The 24,537-nt window shown below is 37.3% G+C and overlaps 1 protein-coding gene across 6 annotated transcripts in view; it reads left to right on the plus strand.

Moving 5' to 3' along the window:
* The window catches only part of NIPBL (NIPBL cohesin loading factor), a 194,153-nt gene extending 178,100 nt beyond the window's left edge, over positions 1 to 16,053 (plus strand). For 5 of the 6 annotated variants that reach the window (XM_015451282.4, XM_073993316.1, XM_005556732.5 and 2 more), the window contains 7 exons: positions 1,397 to 1,504; positions 1,988 to 2,188; positions 6,802 to 6,948; positions 8,503 to 8,777; positions 10,465 to 10,639; positions 13,414 to 13,602; positions 14,155 to 16,053. In XM_015451282.4, the coding sequence (XP_015306768.1) occupies positions 1,397 to 1,504; positions 1,988 to 2,188; positions 6,802 to 6,948; positions 8,503 to 8,777; positions 10,465 to 10,639; positions 13,414 to 13,602; positions 14,155 to 14,520 (1,461 nt within the window). In that variant the 3' untranslated portion in view covers positions 14,521 to 16,053. Of the gene's footprint in view, positions 1 to 1,396; positions 1,505 to 1,987; positions 2,189 to 6,801; positions 6,949 to 8,502; positions 8,778 to 10,464; positions 10,640 to 13,413; positions 13,644 to 14,154 lie in introns of all 6 variants that reach the window. The other variant, XM_005556733.5, reaches the window with a different exon arrangement.
* The last annotated feature ends 8,484 nt before the right edge of the window (positions 16,054 to 24,537 follow it).

Raw genomic sequence — 24,537 nt, forward strand, 5'->3', positions numbered from 1 at the left:
TGAGGCAGGAAAATTTCTTGAACCCAGGAAGCGGAGGTTGCAGTGAGCGAAGACCGTGCCATTGCACTCCAGCCTGGCCAACAGAGGGAGACTCTATCTCAAAAAAAAAAAAAACAAAATTCACACAAAGAAATTACAAAAGTATTGTATGAATTCCTTTATACTCTTCACCTATATTCACCATTTGTTGACATTTTGCCACAATTGCTTTCTCTCTCTCCCTTTTATACATCTGCTTTTTTCTGAATCATTTGGTAGGAAGTTTCAGGTAATTATAATTCTTTACCACTAAACACTTCAGCATATATTTTCTAAGAACAAGGGCATTCTCTTACAAAACCATATTATAATCATTAAATTTAGGAAGTTTAACATTGATACAATATTATCTAATATATAGTCCATTTGCAGATTCTGCTAGTTAACCAAGGGCGTTCTCTCTGGCCTTTTTTCTTTTTTTTTTTTTTTTTTTTTTTTTTTTTTTTTTTTTTTTCCTGGCTGGAGTGCAATGACGCAGTCTTGGCTCACTGCAGCCTCTGCCTCCTGGACTCAAGCAGTCTTCCCACCTCAGCCTCCCAAGTAGCTGAGACTACAGGTGCACGCCACCACCTGGCTAATTTTTGCGTTTTTGTAGAGATGGGGTTTTACCATATTGGCCAGGCTGGTCTCAAACTTCTGAGCTCAAGTCATCTGCCTGCCTCAGCGTCGCAAAGTGCTGGGATTACAGGCATGAGCCACCGCACCCACCTTACAGCCTTTTTTCTTTCCTGATTTGAGATTTAACATGATCATTTCTTTCATTTAGTGCCATGTCTGTATTTTAAAGTTAAAAGTTTGTTGTTTTTCTGGCCTTCACATTGCTTTTTGATTCAGACTCGCTTAACATAGTAGTACTGTTTTTTGACTCTAGAAGTACAGTGAATATGACTGTTACCAACTATCTGATCCTCAAAGCCACATCTGAAATCACTTTGAAAAACAATTATATTTTCCTAGCTTTGAGTATGGAAAGCAAATTACTGTTTGCCCTATATTATCTTTACAAGGCAAATCTAATCAAGCTTTAAAAACTACTGGATTATACATTTGTAGTCTATATCATAATCTTAAATAGATATTCTTAGTGTGGGAATGCTTTATGTTTAAAGAACCTTAAATTTACAATGAAATTGTTTAAATTTTACCACATTAGTATTTTTGCTGGTGCTCCAGTGCTTTCTGGATTTAAGCTGAATCTCAAAGATTTGTCACTTTAAAAAGAACACTGAATCATAGCCTTTATAGGAAAGCCTATAAGGTTAAATTCATATATCTCAGATATACAGAAAGTTTTGACGTATGTCTAAATAGAGAGTTTTTACTACCGTGATATCTCATAATTTTTTTTTATTTCCAGTGTGTGCCATATTTAATTGCTATGGGCACAGACCCAGAACCTGCTATGCGGAACAAGGCTGATCAGCAACTTGTGGAAATAGACAAAAAATATGCTGGATTCATTCATGTATGTATTTTAACATTTTATAACCTAAATTTAAGCATTTTTCTTGAGTAAAGCATGTCTTTGATAAATACCCTGCCCACATTCATAATTGGGATAAAATGTCTTACTTAGTACCTATCTTCTAAACATGCAACTAAGTTAGTCTCCCAAGGTGTTTTTTCTAGTTTAAAGTTAAGATTGGGCTAGAGGTGACAGTACCAAGCACACCAGACTAAAAATCCGGAAACCTAGATTTTATATCCTACTGTGTGAACTTGGCTGCAATAACTCTCCTGGGCCTCATTTTTTTTTTTCTTCTTTGAAATGAGGGAATTGTAAGAGATAATCTCTGATGTTCCTTCTAGCACTTCATTCTGTGATTCGTATTATTTTAATTAAGAAAACCAAATAATGAAGCTAGCCTCAGGATGTAATGCTCTAAGTATATTTTTAAGTTGTGTCTTTTAATTTCCTTGACAAAAATGAGACTTGTATTGATTTCAGATGAAAGCAGTGGCTGGTATGAAGATGTCTTACCAGGTACAACAGGCAATCAACACATGCCTAAAAGATCCTGTAAGGGGTTTCAGACAAGACGAGTCCTCTAGCGCTTTGTGTTCACACCTTTACTCCATGATCCGTGGAAACCGCCAACACAGACGAGCCTTTCTTATTTCTTTACTCAACCTCTTTGATGACACAGCAGTAAGCACAAAAACTTATTATTTTAAGAAAATAAATGCTCTAGAAATTTTATGGATAAAGTAGTCACCATTTTTAAAATATTACCATTTTATTAGTATATGATAGTAACTTCATCAAATGTTTTCTAAATCTTCTAAGTTATTTACAAAGTACACAGTCAGAATTGAAGGGAAATTTTGTATAAAAATAAGTATAATAAGGAATAATGTATAACTTTGCCTCCATACTGAATATCCCATAAACTTTGATAACAGATTCTGTAAGCATATCTTTAAATAAGCACCATCACTAAACTAATCACATTGGGAATCGATTACCTCAAATATTGTTAGAGAATAACTGTTATAGGTTTTTGGTTGTTGAGATCCCTAGTTGTTCAACTTGACTTTCCTTAATGAAGGGAAGTCAGTTTTGTGTATAGTAGTCCACTTTTGTGTATAGTAGTCCTCCCTTATCCTTAAAGATACATTTCATGACCCCCAGTGGATGCATGAAACCATGGATAGTACTAAATCTTATATATGCAGTCATGCATCACTTAATGACAAGGATACATTTGGAGAAATGCATAGTTAGGCAATTTCTTTGTGGGGTGAATATCTTATACACAAACCTAGATGTTGTAGCCTACCTAAGCTATATTGTTCCTAGGCTACAAACCTGTACAGCATGTTACTGTACTGAATACTGTAGATAACTAACACAATCATAAGTATTCGTGTGTATAAACATATCTAAACATAGAAAAGGTACAGTAAAAATATGATAGGGTAATCTTATGGGACCGTCATTATATATATGGTTTGTCATTGACTGAAACATGGTTATGTGGCACATGACACTACTAGTTTTTCCAGTACCTACAAACCTATGTTAAAGTTTTAATTTCTAAATTAGTCACAGTAAGAGATTAACAATGATAATAAAATAGAGCAATTATAACAGTATACTGTAATAAAAGTTATGTAAATGGGATCTTGCTTTTCTCTCTCTCTCTCAAAATACCTTGTTGTAGTTTACTCACCTATTTTTGGACTATGGTTGACCAAGGGTAACTGAAACTGTGGAAAGCAAAACAACAATAAGGGGGGATTACCATAATTACAATTTTGACACTTCTGGCTGTTGCACTAGTTGCGTTGGCCAGGACCATAGGCCAAGAAAACTGAATATTCTTTTAAGTTTACCTTTTAATTTATTTATTTTACACAATATTTATTCAGCATCTGCTATGTACCAGCCATTGTGCTAAGAAGTTTAACGAGCATAAAATAGTAAAGACAGATATGGTTTCTGGCCACACAGAGCGCACATGAGTCTATGTGTATAGCAACTTTTAAAAGAACAAAAGAGGCCAGGCATGGTGACTCACGCCTGTAATCCCAGCACTTTGGGAGGCCAAGGCAGGTGGATCACAAGGTCAGGAGTTCGAGACCAGCCTGACCAACATGGTGAAACCCCGTCTCTACTAAAAATATGAAAATCAGCCGGGCGTGGTGGCACACGCCTGTAATCCCAGCTACTCAGGAGGCTAAGGCAGAAGAATTGCTTGAACTCGAGAGGCAGAGGTTGCAGTGAGCCAAGATCACGCCTCTGCACTCCAGCCTGGCCGACAGAGCGAGACTCCGTCTCAAAAAAAAAAAAACAAAAAAAAAAGCAAAAGAAAATAACAAAAGAAATACTTTAATTACTTGTTAGCCTGACAGCAGATTTTTGCAATAAAGCAAAATTATAATTACCATAGTGTAGATATCTTACTAGACCTCTTCTTTTTAAGTACTGTGTGAAATTTATCATCAATATTATCATCATATCATCAGTATTAAGTTTGCATTGTGTATAGGACACTATACCAGGAGTGCCAGATGATATAACGTAGTGCTTTTGCCCTGAAAGGATTTTCCCTCCAGTTGTGGGGATAGGACACAAAATTAATAGTGATTATGGTTAGTGTATCCTGAGTGCCCTGATGGTTTGTATTGATAATATTGTTCCAGTCCTTGTTTCTCTCCAAAAGAACTTCATTCCTATGTGGTTTCACTGCCTGCTTTATGTCATTGACTAGATGTACTGTCATCTCAGCATTTGAAATGCTAAACTGGAAACCCAGCTCTCACAATGCAATGCTTTCTTCTAAGTACCTCCAACAAAGAATGTCAGAGAAAGAACAAATGCCTGAAGGCCCAGAGGGATAGAATGAGAGGGATCTGCTATATAAACCAGGGAAGGAAGATGTTCCAGTAGGGGCCAAAAATGTAAAAGATAAGAATGTGTGGTTAATAATGAATAGTTTGTTATTTGACTGGGGTAGAAAGGTCATAATGAGGAATAGTATATAGAGGATCCTGTAGATGGCAAAAAAAAAAAAAAAAACAACATTGGAAGTGTGCGAATAAAATAATGAGGACAGTTGCCAAAGAGCAGTTTAGGAAGATGAAATTTTTTAGCATTGTGGTCACACTGGAGGTAATAAGAAATTAACCTATTGTGACAACAGTAGGGGAGAAAAAGAATGGATAGTAGAGATCGGGTGCGGTGGCTTACACCTGTAATCCCAACATTTTGGGAGGCCAAGGCGGGCGGATCACCTGAGGTCAGGAGTTCGAAAACAGCCTGGCCAACACGGCAAAACGCCGTCACTACTAAAAGTACAAAAAAAATTAGCCAGGTGTGATGGCGCGCACCTGTAGTCCCAGCTACTTGGAAGCCAGGGCATGAGAATCACTTGAACCTGGGGGGCAGAGAGTGGCAGTGAGCTGAGATCACACCACTGCACTCCAGCCTGGGCAACAGAACAAGACTCCATCTCAATTAAAAAAAAAAAAAAAAAGAATGGATAGTAGAAAAGAAATTTGAGGAAAGAATTAAATGAGACTGTGTGAAAAGAATAGTAAGTGGACAACTGGAGTATTTTTATCTTGAGCACCTGAAAGAATAGGATTGTTGTCAAAGTCAGATGCAAAGGAGTTGGCTTGAGTAGTACATAAAAAGGGAGTAGTCAAAGAGCTAGGAAGAGAAAACTTAGGAAGTAGATATCGTGAAGGAAAGTGTGGATGATAGTCAGATGCTACTGTGAAGGCAAGGAGAGTAGAAGTGAAAAATAGAGTAGAATGGTGAACTTCATGGACAAAAACAGTCAAGCAGTGAGGGACAAAAGCAGATTGTAATTGAAGAGGGAGGGCCAGGTGAGATGACTCATGCTTGTAATCCCAGCACCCAAGCCAGATGATTGCTTGAGCCCAGGAGTTCCATACCAGAGACCCTGTCTCTACAAAAATTAAAAAATAAAACTCAGCCAGGCCTTGTGGCATGCACCTATACTCCTAGCTACCTAGTTACTTGTGAGACCTAGGCAAAGCGATTGCTTGAGCCCAGGAGTTCAAGATGGCAGTGACCGATATCATGTCTCCTTTGAAAAAAAATAGTGGAGAAGACATGGGAGGAGCAGTCTAAACTATTCTTTGAAGAACTTTGAAAGGAAAGAGAAATACAGGGCTTTTATGGATGTTGAAGAAAATATTTATATAAATATAAATATATAAAAATAAAATATATATGAGTTTTGAAAATATATATATAAATTATAATGTTAAACTAATAGATGAGGTAGGGTTTTATGTCTACATTTTTTCGTCTGTAACATGGGTGTTGATACATACCGTAAAGTAAAAATAGAGTGAGAGTGATACTCTTACGAATATTAATAGCAAGGTTATTCCATCTGTGCTATGGGATCTTGTTGCTGCTGCTGTTGGGTTTTATGTTGTTTCCATGGCAGGGGAGGGTAGATGGTAGGAGGGAGTGCTTTTTAGTTGTGAGCTTTTTTTTTTCCTTGAGCTATAAATATTTAAAAGAAATTTGAATATTAATATGCCCTTCTGTTTATGATCATGAAATGCTTGAATTCTCTATTACTTTTTTTAAAGCAAGCAAATAACAATAATCCTCTTAAATTTTGCCTACCTCAGAGTACTTATAGTGTGAAACTGATAGCATTGTCAAAACAACTCTGATATTCTGAATTACATATACACAGGAAACTGACAAATGTTTATGAGTACGTGGATTTAGGTTTTTTCTTCTAACCTATGTATTAGTACTATAATTAGTAGTTATTTTGAGGGCAGAATAGTAACTGTGTGTAACTGATCTCCATATAGGTGAAACTCTTAGTAGCACAATGATTTAACTTTCATGTATACTTTCTGATATGGTATGGATTTATCATAAAGATTCCATATACTCTAAGAAAACCTCAAGGAATTTCACATGGATGCAATAAAAAATTTCACCTCTTGAGATAGCATAGTGTAAGTCATTATAAAATAAAAAATGGGCCTAAGATTATTTTATAAAATTCTATTTATGTTCCCCCTTCTCCCTTTTTCTTACACCTCTCTCCCTCTCCCTTTTTCCTCCTCTATATTTCTCTCCCTCCTGCTGTCTCTCTGTCTCTCTGTGTCTCTGCCCACTCTCCCCATGTGTGTGTCTGCTTATCTCTCTCTCTAACATTAAGTGAGGTGAAAGTGCCCTGTATTTTTTCTAAAAAAGCTTTTTTGGATGGGTTTCTAGATTATCCGCTAAACATATGTGCTTTTTCTTAAAATTTACAGAAAACAGACGTGACTATGCTCTTGTATATAGCAGACAATCTAGCCTGTTTTCCATACCAGACACAGGAAGAGCCGTTGTTTATAATGCATCATATAGACATTACACTCTCAGTTTCTGGTAGTAACCTACTGCAGTCATTCAAGGAGGTAAGTTACACACATTACTATTCTTAATCCATCTGTCAAAGTGCAGACATGCTGTTTTCACTGTTTTGTTTCTCATTCTTTTTATTCTCTTCATGAGTATATAAAATCTTTCTAAGTGAACTTAATGAAATCTGGGCAGTACTTGTCTTGGGAGAGGATGTACGTTGCCACTTTACTTCTATTTAGAAACATCTAAAATACATATATGGATTGTTCTGTTGATAAGCCATCGCATTTATTTCTCTCACTTTAAGCACTGACCTTAAGTGTTTTATGTCCATTCATACATTCATTTAAGCCCCATTTTAAAACATTATTCTGTAAATCTTGTAATGCTGTAATCACATTACACATGAAAATATATAGCTTATTTACACTTATACCAAAAATTTATGACACCATTGATTTTATCGCTCAACTACAGCACTGTAATAGAGTTGGCATATGTGTGCCCAAAATCTTTACTAAATTTCTTGTTGAACCTTCCGTCATTTCTGTCATGACTTTTAGGAGGAATGTAATTTATTTAATTATAAAAGTACCTGGTGTAGCACTAGGCACATAGTAAGCACTCAGTAAATTCTTTGCAAATTAAATATTCTCATGTATCTAATGATCCAAGTAGATCTCATTTGGTAAAATTGTATTGCTCAAAACTCAGCCTTGTCAGACTAGTAAATCAGACAGATTATTTTAGATGCCTCCTAAGGGCTGGAATTACAAAGGTGTCTAAACCCTTACTACTTGAAGTGTAGACCACACACCAGCAGCAGTGGTTTCACCTGAGAGCTTATTAAAGCTCTAGAACCTCAGGCCCCACCCAGATTTGCTGAAACAGAATCTGCATCTTCAACAAAATCCACAGATGTTAATGTGCACATTTAAGTTTGAGAAGTTAATAATTTCCCAGGAGCTTTAGCCCTCATGTTCTCTTATTTTACCTACTTACTGGTTGGTATGGCTGTCTTTGTAAATGTTTCTTCCAGTTTTGAATAAATGTTGTTATAATGTGCCCCCTACACACACACCACACAACCTGCTTAAATCCAGTTGACTTTGTTTCTAAGAACTAACATTTTCATAAAGTACAAAGAAACAGGATTTAAGTCTTCAGAGAAAATTGCGTATTATCTTGCTGAAATGTTCTTGAAAAGGAGAGTTTGATAGAAGCTCGGGATGTCCAAGATTACTTTATTCTCCTCAGTTAAATTATAATTACTGCTTTTCCTCTATAATGGCTTACCTATGTACCTAATTGATACTTTTATAACTATCTTTTATTACTATCCTTAGAAGAAAATTGTTTCCCTTTGAATGATATTTCACAAGGATTTTTTTGAAGGAGTGGTTGTGGGGGAGGGGGTGGATATTGTATATAATTTTATTTAGTTTTAGAAACTATCCCCTAACATTGCATACCAGTTGTTGATATCAAGTCAAGAGGTTTATAAAATACTCATTTAAGGAAGCTTTTTCAAGCTGTTGAATGGAGAATACTTATATCTACTAGTGGCATTTTGTTTTTATTGTTTATCAAACAATTTTTTCTTTCAGTCTATGGTAAAGGACAAAAGGAAAGAGAGAAAATCATCACCTAGTAAGGAAAATGAGTCAAGCGACAGTGAAGAAGAAGTTTCCAGGCCTCGGAAGTCACGGAAACGTGTAGATTCAGATTCAGATTCAGATTCAGAAGACGATATAAATTCAGTGATGAAATGTTTGCCAGAAAATTCAGCTCCTTTAATTGAATTTGCCAATGTGTCCCAGGGTATTTTATTGCTTCTAATGTTAAAACAACATTTGAAGAATCTTTGTGGATTTTCTGATAGGTAAGATTACATAAGCAGTGAGAAAAAAAACTTCACTCTGTTCAAATAATAAATATTTGGGCTGGGCGCAGTGGCTCATGCCTATAATCCCAGCATTTTGGGAGGCCGAGGTGGGCAGATCCCCTGAGGTCAGGAGTTCGAGACCAGCTTGGCCAACATGGTGAAACCCCCATCTCTATTAAAAATGGAAAAATTAAGTGAGCATGGTGGTACACACCTGTGATCCCAGCTACTCGGGAGGCTGAGGCAGGAGAATCGCTTAAACCCGGGAGGCGGAGATTGCGGTAAGCTGAGATTATGCCACTGCAGTCCAGCCTGGGCAACAGAGCGAGACTCCGTCTAAAAAAATAATAATGATAAATATGAAACCCAGTTTTGTTTGCATGTTTAATGTTAGAAATGTTCCTTTTTATAAAGGAGTTTATTCTCTTCTATTGCTGTATAGTATTCTGTTGTGTAATATGCCATAATTTATTATTTTATTAAAGGGTAAAAAACATATTCCTGTACTTGGTGATAATGCATTACAAATTGAAGGGCTTATTTTGTTGATTTCCTTAAAAAGAATCAGGCTAACCTTAAAATAGATTACAAGTTTAAGTTTTTAAAGAACTCTGAAGTAACAGATGTAAACCAACTAAACTGAGCTCCAATAGAACTCAAATAGTCTTTAAAGTACTCTATAAAGTAAGAGAGAGAAAAGGTACAGTTATTATAAATATCCTGTGGTTTTACCCACCATTAGTCATTAAAGAGATCTCTTCCTGCCTATACCCATGGAATTTTGGTCATTTTTTACATTCATTGAAATCCAAGATTAGGAATCACAAAGTCAAATGTTAATAGGCCACCTGGTCAGTGGCCAACTGGAAAGAGTGTTTCATGATGAAAGAGATGTCATTTAAGTGGACCTGTCTCAAGTTTCCATAAGCTTGTTACCAAAGGAGAGGGTGGGCATAATGTGGCCAGAGCTCCCACTTTTTCAGGAGACACCAGAAATCCAGATTTTTTAGAGGAATATCTCTGTATTTGTTTGAAACAGGGTCTCGCTCTGATGCCCAGGCTGGAATGCAGTTATGCAATCATGAACTCCTGGCTCGAGTAGTCCTCCTACTTCAGCCACCTGAGTAGCTGGGAGTACAGATGCATGCCACCACACCCAGCTAATTTTTTTTACTTTTTACTTGTAGAGATGATGTCTAGTTGTGTTGCCCATGGTACTCTTGAACTCCTGGTCTCAAAGTGATCCTCCCACACTGGCCTCCCAAAACTCTGAGATTATAGGCATGAGCCACTGCTCCTGGCCTTATAAGGAATATTTTGATGTTAAATGTTGGCAACATGCAAAATAGTTTAAAACTTTGTAAAGCTAATTAGGCAATGCTAAGGAGTTGGAAAGATTTTTAAGCAGAGTTGTTAATAACCTGAAACAAGTTTATAAACAATCATTCTGGCCACTGTATAGAGAATGGATAGGTTGGGGGTGGGGCAGCAACTAGTAGAAAGAGGTAAACCAGTTAGGTGATATTAAGTAATTGTATTGAAGCTGTCCTAGGATCACAATAGTATTAAAAATAGACATGAGAAACTAATTTCATTAGTATGATGCTTCCTACCTATAATTGGATTTCTCCAAATATGTTGCATCCATAGTTTTAAAGTTTTTGGTTTTGTTTTCCCAAAACAGTAAAATTCAGAAGTACTCTCCATCTGAATCTGCAAAAGTGTATGATAAAGCGATAAACCGAAAAACAGGAGTTCATTTTCATCCAAAACAAACACTGGACTTCCTGCGGAGTGACATGGCTAATTCCAAAATCACAGAAGAGGTGAAGAGGAGTATAGTAAAGCAGTATCTAGATGTGAGTAGTAAACCAAAAGTTTTTACTTCTCATAAGGGCTTTTTTGACAAGTAAATGTGGGGGGCTGGTGGGGAGATAACTATCTCCTTTACATTGAATGTAAGCTTCATGAACTGTCAAGATAATTTTTCTCTATGTGGTTTTAATGAGTTACTTTAAGCTTGTCTTTCCCATTGCACCTATGGCATCCTAATTATTTTTTCTTAGGAAACAACAGCCCACGAATAGTTTTATTTTAGTGAAAATGAAAGATAATAGGAAAACCCGTGTGTGTGTTTTGTAGTTGTCCCCTGGTTTCCACAGGAAATTGGTTCCAGTCCCCCCATGGATACCCAAATCCTCCGATATTCAAGGGCCTGATAAAAAGTGGCATAGTAGGCTGCGTGAGGTGGCTCACACCTGTCATTCCAACACTTTGGGAGGCCATGGCAGGTCAGAGTTTGAGACCAGCCTGGGCAACATGGCATATCCCCATATCTACAAAAAATACAAAAAAATAGCTGGGGGCAGTGGTGTGCACCTGTAGTCCCAGCTACTCAGGAGGCTGAGGCAGGAGAAGTGCTTGAGCCTGAGAGGCAGTGGTTACAGTGACCTGAGATTGCACCATTACACCCAATCCTGGGTGACGGGAGTGAAACCCTGTCTCAAAAAAATTATTTAAAAAATATAGTATTTGCATATATGTACATCCTCCCATATACTTTAAATCATTTCTAGATTACTTATAATACCTAAAGCAATGTAAATGCTATGTACATAGTTGTTATACCACATTTTTTTTAAGTTGTATTATTTTTTATTGTAATGCTGTTTTTTTTTTTGTTTTGTTTTGTTTTGAGACGGAGTTTCACTCTTGTTGCCCAGGCTGGAGTGCAATGGCGTGATCTCGGCTCACCATAACCTCCGCCTCCCGGGTTCAAGCGAGTCTCCTGCCTCAGCCTCCCAAGTAGCTGGGATTACAGACATGCGCCACCACGCCTGGCTAATTTTTGTATTTTTAGTAGAGATAGGGTTTCGCCATGTTGGCCAGGCTGGTCTCAAACTCCTGACCTCAGGTGATCCGCCAGCCTCCCAAAGTAGTGGGATTAGAGGCATGAGCCACCACACCCGGCCAGTGCTGTTATTTTTGTTGTGGCATTTTCCAAATAGTTTTTGATCCGCTGTGGGTTGAATCTGCAGGTGCGGAATCCGGGGATACAGAGGGCTATGTTTTTAAATCAGAAAAATACATGACTTATATGTCATAAAAGGTAAAACTGCAAACAGTCATCCTCTTACCCTGTTTGGCCATTCTGTTCCTTTCTTTTCTGACAACCAATATTATTACTTTTTCATATGTTCTTATATGAGTAATGCCAATATATATTTGCATACATTCTCACTTAACAAGTATGCAAGTGTATGTATATAAAATGTGCTTTTAAAATAGAGACAGAGAATAGACTAGAGGTTACCAAGGACCAGGGAAGGAAAGAACAGGGAGTTATTGTTTAATGAGGACAGAGCTGTGATGTCCAGTGATTTAAAAAAACAAAGAAAGAAACAGCTCTGGAAATGGATAGTGGTGATAGTTGTACAACATGCCAATGAATTATACATTTAAAATGGTTAAACTGGTAGGCTAGGCATGCTGGCTTACACCTGTAATCTTAGCACTTTGGGAGGCCTATTGTCGGAGGTTTGCTTGAGTCCAAGAAGTCCAAGCCAGCCTGAGCAACAGAGCGAGACCCTCTCTCTACAAAAAATACAAACATTAGCCAGACATGGTGGTGCGCACCTGTAGTGCCAACTACTGGGGAGGCTGAGGTGGGAGGACCACCTCAGCCTGGGAAGTGTAGGCTATAGTGAGCCATGATCACGCCGCTGCACTTCAGCCTGAGTGACAAAGTGAGACCCTGTCTGAATTTAAAAAGAAAAAAAAAAGGTTAAGCTGGCAAATTTTATGTTATTTCTATTTTACCACAATATAAAAGTTGTTTAAAATGTTTTTTAAATTAGAAGACTGTCCTAAAAAATAAAAATAAAGTTTTATATTTTAATCTACTTAGTTCAGGTGCAGTGGCTCCCAAGTACTTTGGGAGGCTGAGGTGGGCAGATCACTCGAGGCCAGAGGTTTGACACCAGTTTGGCCAACATGGCAAAACTCCATTTCTATTTTTCTTAAAAAAATTTTTAAAATCTACTTTAAAGCAAGTAGCTGAACATAGAAATAAGAATTTTTGAGCTAAGAATATAATCTACACGGTGGCTTTCATATTATTCATTGACTTTGCAAACCTTACATACATTAAAATTTAAAAATATTTTAGTTCTCATTTAAAATTTTTCAACATTCTCTGCTTTCTCTTATATCCTCTTAGCAGAGAGCAAAGAGGGGAGATAACTAGAAAATGTCTGTCAGTAATTGTCACCTGGTTGCTTGATGTCTTGGACCAAGGGTCTGAAAACTCTGGCTGTTTTTGTATCTAACCCATTGCCTATTTTTGCAAATAAAGTTTTACTGAAAACATTCATGCCCACTCATTTATTTGTCTGTAACTGCTTTCATACTACAGTGGCAGAGTTGTGTAGTTGTGACAGACTATATGGCCTTCAAAATGAAAAATATTGACCACCTGGCTGTTTACAGAAAATGTTTACCAGCCCCTAACTTAGATGATGGCTCACATCTGTTTCACACACAGCAAACTACTGCCATAGAAAACATTTAGGAATTTAACAATCTTGCTTGAAATATTTACTTAAAATTCTGAAATAATATCTATTTTTTATAGTTCAAACTTCTCATGGAACATCTGGACCCTGATGAAGAAGAAGAAGAAGGGGAGGTGTCAGCTAGCACAAATGCTCGGAACAAAGCAATTACCTCACTGCTTGGAGGAGGCAGCCCTAAAAATAATACAGCAGCAGAGACAGAAGATGATGAAAGTGATGGGGAGGATAGAGGAGGAGGCACTTCAGGGGTGAGGCGGAGGAGGAGTCAACGTATTTCGCAGCGTATTACGTAAAATGATTTTTATGTGCTTATATATGTCAGTCTATTAAATGTACAACCAAGTAATGTAATACTTAAGAGAGAAAACATTTTGTAGATAGAGATTCTCTACTTACCCATTTATACATCCTTTTGTAGAAAGTTTAACATAAAAGACAATAAAAAAAAAACAGAAATGAGATTTATCCAGCATAAAGGGTTAATTTTTCTTTGAATTGTATTAATGTGTGTTATTTTTATTGTTGCTAAGTTTTATGTAGCTTTATGGTTCATATGTATATATAATTTTATATATCAATAAGAGTAAAGACACGGGTACAAATTAAGAGTTATATGGTTTTACAAGTATATGTTAACCCCTTGGCGCTGGCGGTCACGGTGCGTCTCATTGCCGGCAATGGAAGTGTGCCGGGAAATCCCAACTCCCGGCGTCAAGGGATTAAAAGCAATAAAAACAATAATTTCACTAAAATTCTTTTGTGTAACACTTGGTCTTTTTTCCCCCCTCCCAATGTTTTAGTCATTGAGAAGGTCAAAACGAAATTCAGACTCTACGGAGTTGGCAGCACAGATGAATGAAAGTGTTGACGTCATGGATGTCATCGCTATTTGCTGTCCAAAGTACAAAGATCGACCACAAATTGCAAGAGTAGTACAGAAAACCAGCAATGGCTTCAGTGTTCAGTGGATGGCAGGCTCCTACAGTGGCTCCTGGACTGAGGCTAAGCGCCGTGATGGCCGCAAACTGGTGCCTTGGGTAGACACTATTAAAGAGTCAGACATTATTTACAAAAAAATTGCTCTAACGAGTGCTAATAAGCTGACTAATAAAGTTGTTCAGACTTTACGATCCCTGTATGCCGCCAAGGATGGGACTTCCAGCTAATGAATTTGTACATGCAGCCAAATTTACAGGAATTTTTTTAAAAGGCAGAAAAACTTGAAATACCAACATTCTGGCAAAAAAAAAAAAAAAAAAATCAGTTTTATGAAGAGTAAGTGGAACCTGGGATGCAGGAACAAAAGAAGGAAATGTTGGGCAAACATTTTTGTGGGAGCTCCCTTCGCTGTTGTGCAGCAGAAACAGATTCTCAGTTCATTTTTACTCCCACTGTATTATAGTTTAACAAAAATTGTTTATATCTTGGAAAAAAACTTTCTGTTTAAAAAAAATAAACAAGTGAATGTTGGAAATTAGTCTGTTAATGTTCTTAATAAAGTGTTCTTGGAGTTTAACCTAGCAGCGGATGGCTTTCTTTAGCTTAGCCCAGTTTCCAGGGAAGCGTTGTTTTTTCCAGGCTGTAAAATGGCAGAATCTCCTGGATATATAATTTATTCTGTTGAAAAAAAAAAAAAAAGCATGCAGTATCTATGACCTATCTGCAGAAGGAGTTTTTGTAAATGTAGATTTTGATGTATTAGGTCACCCTGAAAACAATACAAGAAAAGGGATCCCCAGGTAATCTGGTGGAGCGAATACTGCAATAAATTTTTTTACTTCTCTTTGTTACTTGTCTGTTTCCATTTGAATTTCTTATTGTAAAAATCTGTTTAAATCCATTTATATTATTTTACAGTCTTTTATGTAAAATTTATTATATCACTGGTTTTCAAAGCAAAACATAAAATATTGTTTATACAGTTTGTATAGGCTGACTTCTGAATAATTGGTATCTATCTATTATTTTCATTCCCATAAGAGGGTGTAAACAATTAACTCCAGGGTTTTATTGTATCCTGCAATATTTAGTATTAACTATATATGATTTAGCACTGTGCCAAACACATTTTCAAGAGTACATTTTGATATAAAAAGAAACTATAGTTTATTCCTTGTATGCTTCAATTTCTTTCTAGTGATGTCATGATGCTGATACTTATTCTTTAAACCTCGGGTAAAAGGTAACCTGCTATTTGGAAAACCAGCATTTCTCTTAGTTAAAATGATGTCGTGTTATTTTAGAACTAAAGTTGAGATGAGTATGCCACTTCATAATTACACTCACTACATTTTTCACAAATTATTTTTTAATGCTGAAAAGAGTAATTTTACTTGTTGAGATGTTTATTCATTTTCTATTCTAAAAGCTTTATCATAAGTTTTTTGGGAACAGTTGTCATTTACACATTGCTTACTGCAGATATCTTGACTAGATCAGGAGGGAGGTGTTTAATCATTTGATGTGTATAGTTGACACTCAGGAATAGTAATGCCTAAAATTTACAGTGGAATGAGGTCTGTTTCAAGTTTAAATCTTTTAAAAAATGTTTTACTCATTTTTAAATCACTGAAAAAATTGACCTCCAGAATGCTGTTTTATGAAATTGGCAAATAAATGAAGGTATTCAATTTTTGAGGAAGAATGACATTGCCACAAAATACTTTTTTGTGACACCTATTAAACCACTATGAAAATAACTTTTCAGGATCTATTTCCTATGTGGAATTCTTTCAAATGCTTTCTTCACAGAAATGTTCTCTCACTCTTCATTTTCTTCCCCTTACTTACATGTTTCTCTTTTCCTTATACTGTGAACTCTGGAACAAAACTAGATTGGGTTGGTTGGTTTGTTCTTCTTGGAGTTTATGTATATCAACAAAGGATTTGAGGTCACTTCTGAAAATAATATATCGAAAAGAGTAAAATACTGGTTAGAGAAAATACAAGAATAAAATCCAGCCCAGAGAGAGTACTAAGAATATAAATGTGAGTAAAAAGCCAGTTTTGAATGCTATTTACCTGACAGCGATGCGTGCTGTCATTTAATTCTCACAAAAACTCTAGTTATATATTTTATCCTCATTTTGTAGATAAGGATAGCAGGCTTAGAAGGATTTGGTAATTTAGTAATGTCGTGATAGGGATTTAAATCTGGAATTGAAGTAATTGTGTCTCACTAATTGAGCATCAGACATTAAGGGAGATCTTATTGAAGTAAACCAGTTCCTAAAGGATCCTTGTGGTATACATACTTGGGAATTCGAGTAATTTTTAGGAAGTAGGTACACAGTAGTAAGTCTTGTGTTGCCTCAGTTGGCCATAGATGGAATTCTGTGTTTGCCATTCATTAGAAATTTAGGAATTTTAGGCAAGGCGCAGTGGCTCACACCTGTAATCCCAGCACTTTGGGAGGCCGAGGAGGGCAGATCACCTGAGGTCAGGAGTTCAAGACCAGCCTGACCAACATGGAGAAACCCCATCTCTACTAAAAACACAAAATTAGCCAGGCATGGTGGTGCGTACCTGTAATCCCAGCTACTGGGGAGGCTGAGGCAGGAGAATTGCTTGAACCTGGGAGGCAGAGGTTGCAGTGAGCCGAGATCACGCCATTGCACTCCAGCCTGGGCAACGAGCGAAACTCCGTCTCAAAAAAAGAAAAAAAAAAAATTCAGGAATTCTAGGAATCAGTTTGGGGAATTTTTGTATATTCTATGCTATTAATTTTATGCATTAATAGATGCCAAATGTTGATAATAGGCCTTAACTCTTAAATATACAAACCAAAATTTTCAGAAAGTTGAAGATTGTTCAAGATTAATTTTTAGGTCTTAATACTAAAATAAGTTAAAGCTTAGTCAAATGCACAAAATCAAACTCTAAGTATATTGGGGACTTACAAAGTTCTATTAAGTATTTAGAAAGTTCAGTCTTACTCTATAGTGTGTTGATTAATTACTATAGATTAATCTTGTTATATTGACCTGAAAAGATAGGTTATATGTGATATAAAAATTTTCAAGTATCTCTTCACTTTTTAAGTACATTAATATGAAATTTTAGCCTTATTGAAATTGTTATATTAAGAATGGCTAGTTTTCAAAATATATTCATACCAAAATACACATGGCAGAAAATTCAGTGATCGCTAGAATTTTCTAGCTGTAGTAATCTCTAATGGAAGAAATGCTGAGTTTTTAGAGAGAAATATATAGCTTACTCTGTTGATATATTGAGTATTTGAATTATTCAGGTAACTGAAGCACACAGGCGATTTTTGATGACCATAGTCTGTCTCATGAAGACAGGTAAGTCAAGCTAATGTTTGTTCAATACAGATTTCATGATCAGCAATTAAATTTACCATATTTTTATTTAGGAAGAAATTGACCAGGGAGGTATGTGGTTCTCCCTCCCCTACACACCACTTTTAGTTGCACAGAAAAGTTCATCCTTGTCAATACCTGTGTCAAGGTGGTCTGCATCTTCAGGACCGTGGATGTGGATAATTGGAATAAGATTACTTTTGCAAAATATAAAACTCATCAGATTACCCACTTGAAATAATGTAATTTGAAACACTTGATAGTAATTTTTGCCCCATAAAAATCCTATGTGTTTCAACCTTTTGCTGTTTGCCTTGTTCATTTTAAAACCAAAGTTTTGTTTAGTCCTATAGCTAATTTCTGTCCTAGGCATCATTTATTACGAATTGATTATACTAATTTTTCACTTGAATTTTTTTCTAAAATACACTCTTCGTCCTATTGGTGCTAGCCGAGGAACAATTACATGCAGATTTGGTGTAATAGAAAGTCACTGACCAAACAAACTCAGTTTGGTACTCTGTTGACTAAGTGGTAATAAAGTTCCTGTGCGTTTTGCATGATGATGTGAGTACCACCAACCCACCCTTCCTATTTAAGACCCCAATTGTATATGGCTTCACTGCTGAGAGTGGTACAGTATACACAATTATTTTTCTTCTCATAAGAATTTTGTAAATCATTTTTACTTTTTTTAAGAGAACCTTCATTTACCCATTGCTCAGTTTCAGTGATTCTGAATTTCTGACCAAACTTATTTGAGCTGTACCCCATGCACCTCTTTCCACTCTTATCTTTTTGAAACAAGTCTCAGGCATCATTTTATTTTATCCATAAATAGGTTTTTTGTTTTTTTGGTTTTTTTGTTTTTTTTGAGACGGAGTCTTGCTCTGTGACCCAGGCTGGAGTGCAGTGGCCCAATCTCGGCTCACTGCGAGCGCCACCTCCCAGGTTCACGCCATTCTCCTGCCTCAGCTTCCCAAGTAGCTGCATCTACAGGCGGCCGCCACCATGCCCAGCTAATTTTTTGTATTTTTAGTTGAGATGGGGTTTCACCATGTTAGCCAGGATGGTCTCGATCTCCTGACCTTGTAATCTACCCAACTCGGCCTCCCAAAGTGCTGGGATTACAGGCGTGAGCCACTGCACCCCACCCCATAAATAGGTTATCTTTAAATATTCTCCCTTGACGTCAAATATCCAGTAAGTGTTTAAATTTTTTATTTTCTCATAAATGTCATATTGTTTAGGTCCTATTCTGTAGGTTTTCTCATGTCTTTTTATTCCTTGCAAATTTTTTTTTATTGAAAGCACAAATATTTTTCCTTGAGTTCTTAAGAAAGTAGATTCTAGGGGCTGGGCACGGTGGCTCACGCCTGTAATCCCAGCACTTTGGGAGGCCTAGGCGGGCGGATCACGAGGCCAGGAGTTGAAGACCAGCCTGGCCAACATGGTGAAACCCTGTCTCTACTAAAACTACAAAAATTAGTTGGGCATGGTGGCGTATACCTGTAGTCCCAGCTACTTGGGAGGCTGAGGCAGGAGAATCACTTGAACCTGGGAGGTGGAGGTTGCAGTGAGCCGAGATCTCGCCATTGCACTCCAGCCTGGCGACAGCAAGACTCCATCTCAAAAAAAAAAAAAAAAAGGAAAGTAGTTGATTCTAAATGGAGAGTCTAGTTGTTTTCTGATTTTTAATCATTTTTCTTACCTGAAGTTATTGTAGGCTTGAGAGATACTAGACCTCTTTCAAATGCATAAGTAGCTTGAGCCTACATAACTAGAACAGAGTACCACTACAGAGATAATGAAGTACGGAGATAGGTACACTTTTCAGGAAGATGGTGATAAGCATTGTTTAATCCTTTGATTTTGAGTTGGCAAATAACCATGCAGGCAGTTGGAGACTTAAAGTAAGGAAATGGAGTTGAGCTAGGTGCTGGAGGATGCCGTATAATCAGAGTTCCTTTTGTTGGTCAGTAATTTTGTAATACATACTGCTTGAAATAAGTGGACTACAGGCTATGTTTTGTTTTTTGTTTTTTGTTTTTTTTTAATGATAGAGCGTTTTTGTTGAATGGAATTTTGCCCTTTTGTGACTTTTTTCAGTCATTGTTTAAATCTCAGTCACATAGAACTTGAAATGAAGTTAGCGTTACTTCATCAAACATAGTAGCCTCACCCTTTACATTGACCTTTCATCTGCTAAGAAATAGCAGAGTAAGTTTTTCTTGATTATAACATGCCTAGAATTATAATTTAGCCTTAACCTTATTAGATTTAGATCCTGAAGCAAAGAACAGAAAAAGGTCCGTCATTATGGTCTAAGTATGTTATAAAATGTAAACCAGTAATGGATCTCCAATTCCATAGTTTTAAAAGTATTTATACAGTCATATGAGAAATGAGAAATAAGTTAATCTAAATGTTTTTAATCACTTTGGAATTTACTAACCCTTTCAGAATATAATGAAAGCTGAGAAATCTCTCCTTAGAAAATAGAGTGAGTTCATATTTAGAATTGTGTATAAAATTTCAAGGGGCTCATGGTCATGCCCATCCCATTTCCATCTTTGGGCTATCTAATGAATCTATGGACTGAGTACAGGTTAAGAAGGTGAAATTAAGGCTCAAAGAGGTGAATTGATATCACCAAGCTGCATACCTACTTGTTGCTAGAGTCAAAAGCAAAACTGGGTTCTTGTCTCCCATAAGGAAGATTTAATCTTGGGAAGTTATTATTCAGTCTCCTGTTAAGATCTGAATGTAGGCTACTTAATGACTACATTTCACTGATTTTTTTTTCTATGCCTTTTCAAAAGATCCACTTTTTGTGTTCTCAGAGTTTGTGATGCCTACCATCCTGTTAGGTAGAGAAGGGAAAGTAGAGAAGGGAAAATATAATATTTTATTGTGTTTTAATTATTTTCTACGTCACCTGGCGTGACATAGAAAACTAAAACTTAGGTTAGTGAAAAAGAGTATTAACTTTGAAGTCAAAAGACATAGTCGTAGTCTGAAGCCATGGGTTTCTGAAACGTGTGAAATGAAATGTAAGCAAAATCACTTAGCTTATTTTGTGGAATCTTATTTAAAGAAGTCTATACTTATGTTTCGTGTAGATAGATTAGAGAGAGAGAATCAGAATGTTGGGTTAAGTGGGGAGATGGGGGGTGGAATTCTGAAAGCGGGAGCAGCATAGTGAGTAGAGGAACTGGTGTGCGTGTAGTACGTCAAAAGATGAAGCTATAGAGAGGAGACGTAAGTATGCAATTTTGATAACTTTAGTAATATAGTGATATAATTTGATCATTTTAATGTGTAGGCAATTGAAGGACTCAAGGGGTTGGTGAACGCTCACTCTGCTACATAGAGGAAAGACAAGGGTGTCAAGAAGAGGACACTAATGCAATAGTCTCAGAAATGGAGACTGAACTGGGATGATGATGGCAGTAGGGATGAAGATTGGAGTGATTTGCAAATGCATTTAGGAAATAAAAACATCAGGACAAGGATAGCTATTAGGTTTCTCTGGCTTAAGTTACCAGGTTCAATTTTAAATATGTTGATAGTGCCTGTGGGACATTCAGGTGATGTCCAGAGGTGGGAATATACACAAGCATGACACTTGAGTAGGGAAGCCAGGGTGGGGACTCAGAGTCAACAGCATATAAGCTGTAGAATAGGAGCAGCACAGAGCAAGGGGAGGATCTTGGAGGCTACCAACGGCTAAACTATGACTATATAGAGCACTGAAATTCTGAGAGGGGAAGCTGGCAAGGGAAGCAAATAATAAAGCGTTTAAAATGTCACATTCAAGAATTTGGAAGGGCTTTAAATGGGGTAACATAATACTAAGGGTAGTTCAGAAAGATCAGTAATTGGCTACAATGTAGAGAATTGTGGTGATGCCAAACTGCATGATTGTATTGTTTTTCTCCAGTGGTACTCAACTCCCAACAAAGAATTGAGTATGGTATCAAGCCAAGATGCGGGGATTGCCGGGGGTATAGTTGAAGAACTAGATTCAGAGAAAATGGAAGAATCAAGGTTCAGAAGTCTCCATGAAGTGGGAGAGCAAGTATGAGTGCGAGCAGCAGGTATGGAATAATCGGATGATATGGTCAGAGAAAGGGATGTAAGAGATTTCCGAGAGCAGTTCTGGGTGCAAGGTACAGAGCGTGACCTTGGGAATGAATTAGTAAAGTGAAGAGGTGCATTGAGGAGATCAAGGAATCACAGGCTACATTCTATACTCCTTTCCTGTGAGCTAAAACATTGGTTTATTCTTTCTTTGGTATTGACACTGGTTTATTATCTTTAGTTTTTGCAGATTCCATCATTTGACAAGTATTTGCTGAGTGCCTACTATAAGCTGTGCTGGACCCATTGGCAGTAAACTTGCATTCCAGTAGTGGAGACAGGAAGTGACCATAAAGTACACAATTTAATAACAATTGAGATGTGTGCTTGAAAGGAAAAGTAATAGAAGCCGGGAGAGTATGTAGCACTGACATAGTCTGGATGGTTGAGGGAGATCAGAAAGGCTTCCTTCTCCAAGTGAAACATTCTCAGATAAAGCAGGACATGCAGGCAGGGCGCGGTGGCTCACGCCTGTAATCTCAACCCTTTGGGAGGCTGAGGCAGTGGATCACAAGGTCAGGAGATCGAGACCATCCTGGCTGACATGGTGAAACCCCGTCTCTACTAAAAATATTTTAAAAATTAGCGGGGCATGGTGGTGGGGGCCTGTAGTCCCAGCTACTTGGGAGGCTGAGGCAGGAGAATGGCGTGAACCTGGGAGGCGAAGCTTGCAGTGAGCCGAGATCGCACCACTGCACTCCAGCCTGGGAGACAGAGCAAGACTCCGTCTCAAAAAAAAACAAAAAACAAAAAACAGGACATGCAATAGACATAATAGATACCAAATAATGTCTGAACTATTGAGAAATAGAAAATGATTTTTGTTTTAAATTGCAGGCTGGGTGCAGTGGCTCATGCCTATAATCCCAACACTTTGAGAGGCCACGACGGGCAGATCACTTGATCTCAGGAGTTCAAGACCAGCCTAAGCAACATGGCAAATCTCTGTCTCTACAAAAAGATACAAAAATTAGCTGGGCATGGTGATACGCGCCTGTGGTCCCATCTACTCGAGATGCTGAGGTAGGAAGATCACTGGAGCCAGAGAGGTTGAGTCTGCAGTGAGCTGTGATGTACCACTGCACTCCAGCCTATCTAAAAAATAAAAATAAAAATAAAATAAAATTGCTCCCACATTTTATTCCTTAGGGACATGGTGGTTGAGCTTTAAAGTATGAAGGGGAAAGAGTTGAAGGGAGGGGGAAGCAGGGAGAGTGTCCCAAACAGATGGCCAGGCACTTACAAAGTCCCTGGATAAAGCAGCACTTGGCCCTCAGAAGCTTCACAGTTCCTATGAATGGCAGAGAACAAATGAGAGAAGAATGATGAAGCCAATGAAAAAGAGGCCAATTCATGCTTTTGTAGGCCGTGTTAAGGATGTCCTATGAACAACAGAGCGCCATTAAAGAGATTAAGATACTGGGGCTGGAATAGGGATTTGTATTTGCAGAATTCAATTTGTGTTTCTAAAAGATCACTGACTACAATCTATAGAATGATTGGAGCAGGGTCATAGTGTTCCATGTGAGAGATGATGATAACTTGGGCTGGGGGGTGGTAGTAGTGGAGGGAGGGTAGTGGCCTCATTTGTTTGGAAAGTTAAATTAGTCACATATCTTTGGTTATTATAATTTAAATTGTAATAAGGAGATAACAAGTGTGAACTTCCTTAGTAAAATTAGATGAGTGAAGCAAGCTTTCCTGGATTGCATCCACATAGGAGATAACATGACTTACTCCTCGTTCTTCTGGAGAATGGCCCATGAGGGAATAACCATGATTTTAAGTGAAAAATCTAAATATATTACATCATCCAGAAAGGAGAAAAGTAGTCTAGGTGGATTCCTGCATAACTGTAAAAAGTCAACTGAAAAGTCAACATTCTGCCATTTGTACAATTCAAAGTAATTTCAAGACAATTAATGAAGAAAGGTTTTAACTCAATAAAGTTTATGTTATTTAACAGTATGATTTTGCTGATTAAAGAAAGAATGCCTTATTCCACCTCTCTCCATCCAGGCCTTTGTAGAGGCAACCACTTAAAATTCTTTGCTCTTTCTTTGGGTCATTTATATTTCTAAAGAATCTACTGTTAACAATTTGTTAACACTAGACCTTACATATTGAATTATATTATGATCTGTTGATTTTTTTATGATAGATAAGGACTTGGCTCTCATGTCCTTCCCCTCTCCTCCCAATATGGATATCATATTTAATGAGCATTTATGTAATGTAAAACTATGTAAATATTGTTGAATCAGAGCCAACACTTAGTGTACTATAAATACATGTTCTTGTATATGTTTTCTTATGTACTTTAACTCGTTTGGAATGTTCCTTTATATCATTCACTCTTTGGAGTCTTCCCCCACCCTCTTCCTCTATCCCAGCCCCTCCTCCCCATTAGTTTTGCATCAATGTGGATTCATTTTCCAGGGCTGCTGCAAGGTTGTTCCAGACTTTTCCTTCCCCTTTTCTGGCTGGATCCAGAGTCCATCTCTGGAATCCATACCTTTCTCCTTTTAGCTTAAAATTCTCCGTTTGCTTGAGCATATCCTGCCATAGCTTCCTAAGAATAGGTTCATGGCGACAAACTTTTCGAATTATTGGATGTGTGAAAACATCTTTTTTCTCATGATTGATAGCCAGGTCTAGAATTCTAAGTTGAAAAGTTTCCCTTTGAAAGCTTCTCAGAATCTCCTAGCCTGTGCT

The sequence above is a fragment of the Macaca fascicularis genome, chromosome 6, assembly GCF_037993035.2.
Source record: "Macaca fascicularis isolate 582-1 chromosome 6, T2T-MFA8v1.1".
Classification (NCBI taxonomy): Eukaryota; Metazoa; Chordata; class Mammalia; order Primates; family Cercopithecidae; genus Macaca; species Macaca fascicularis.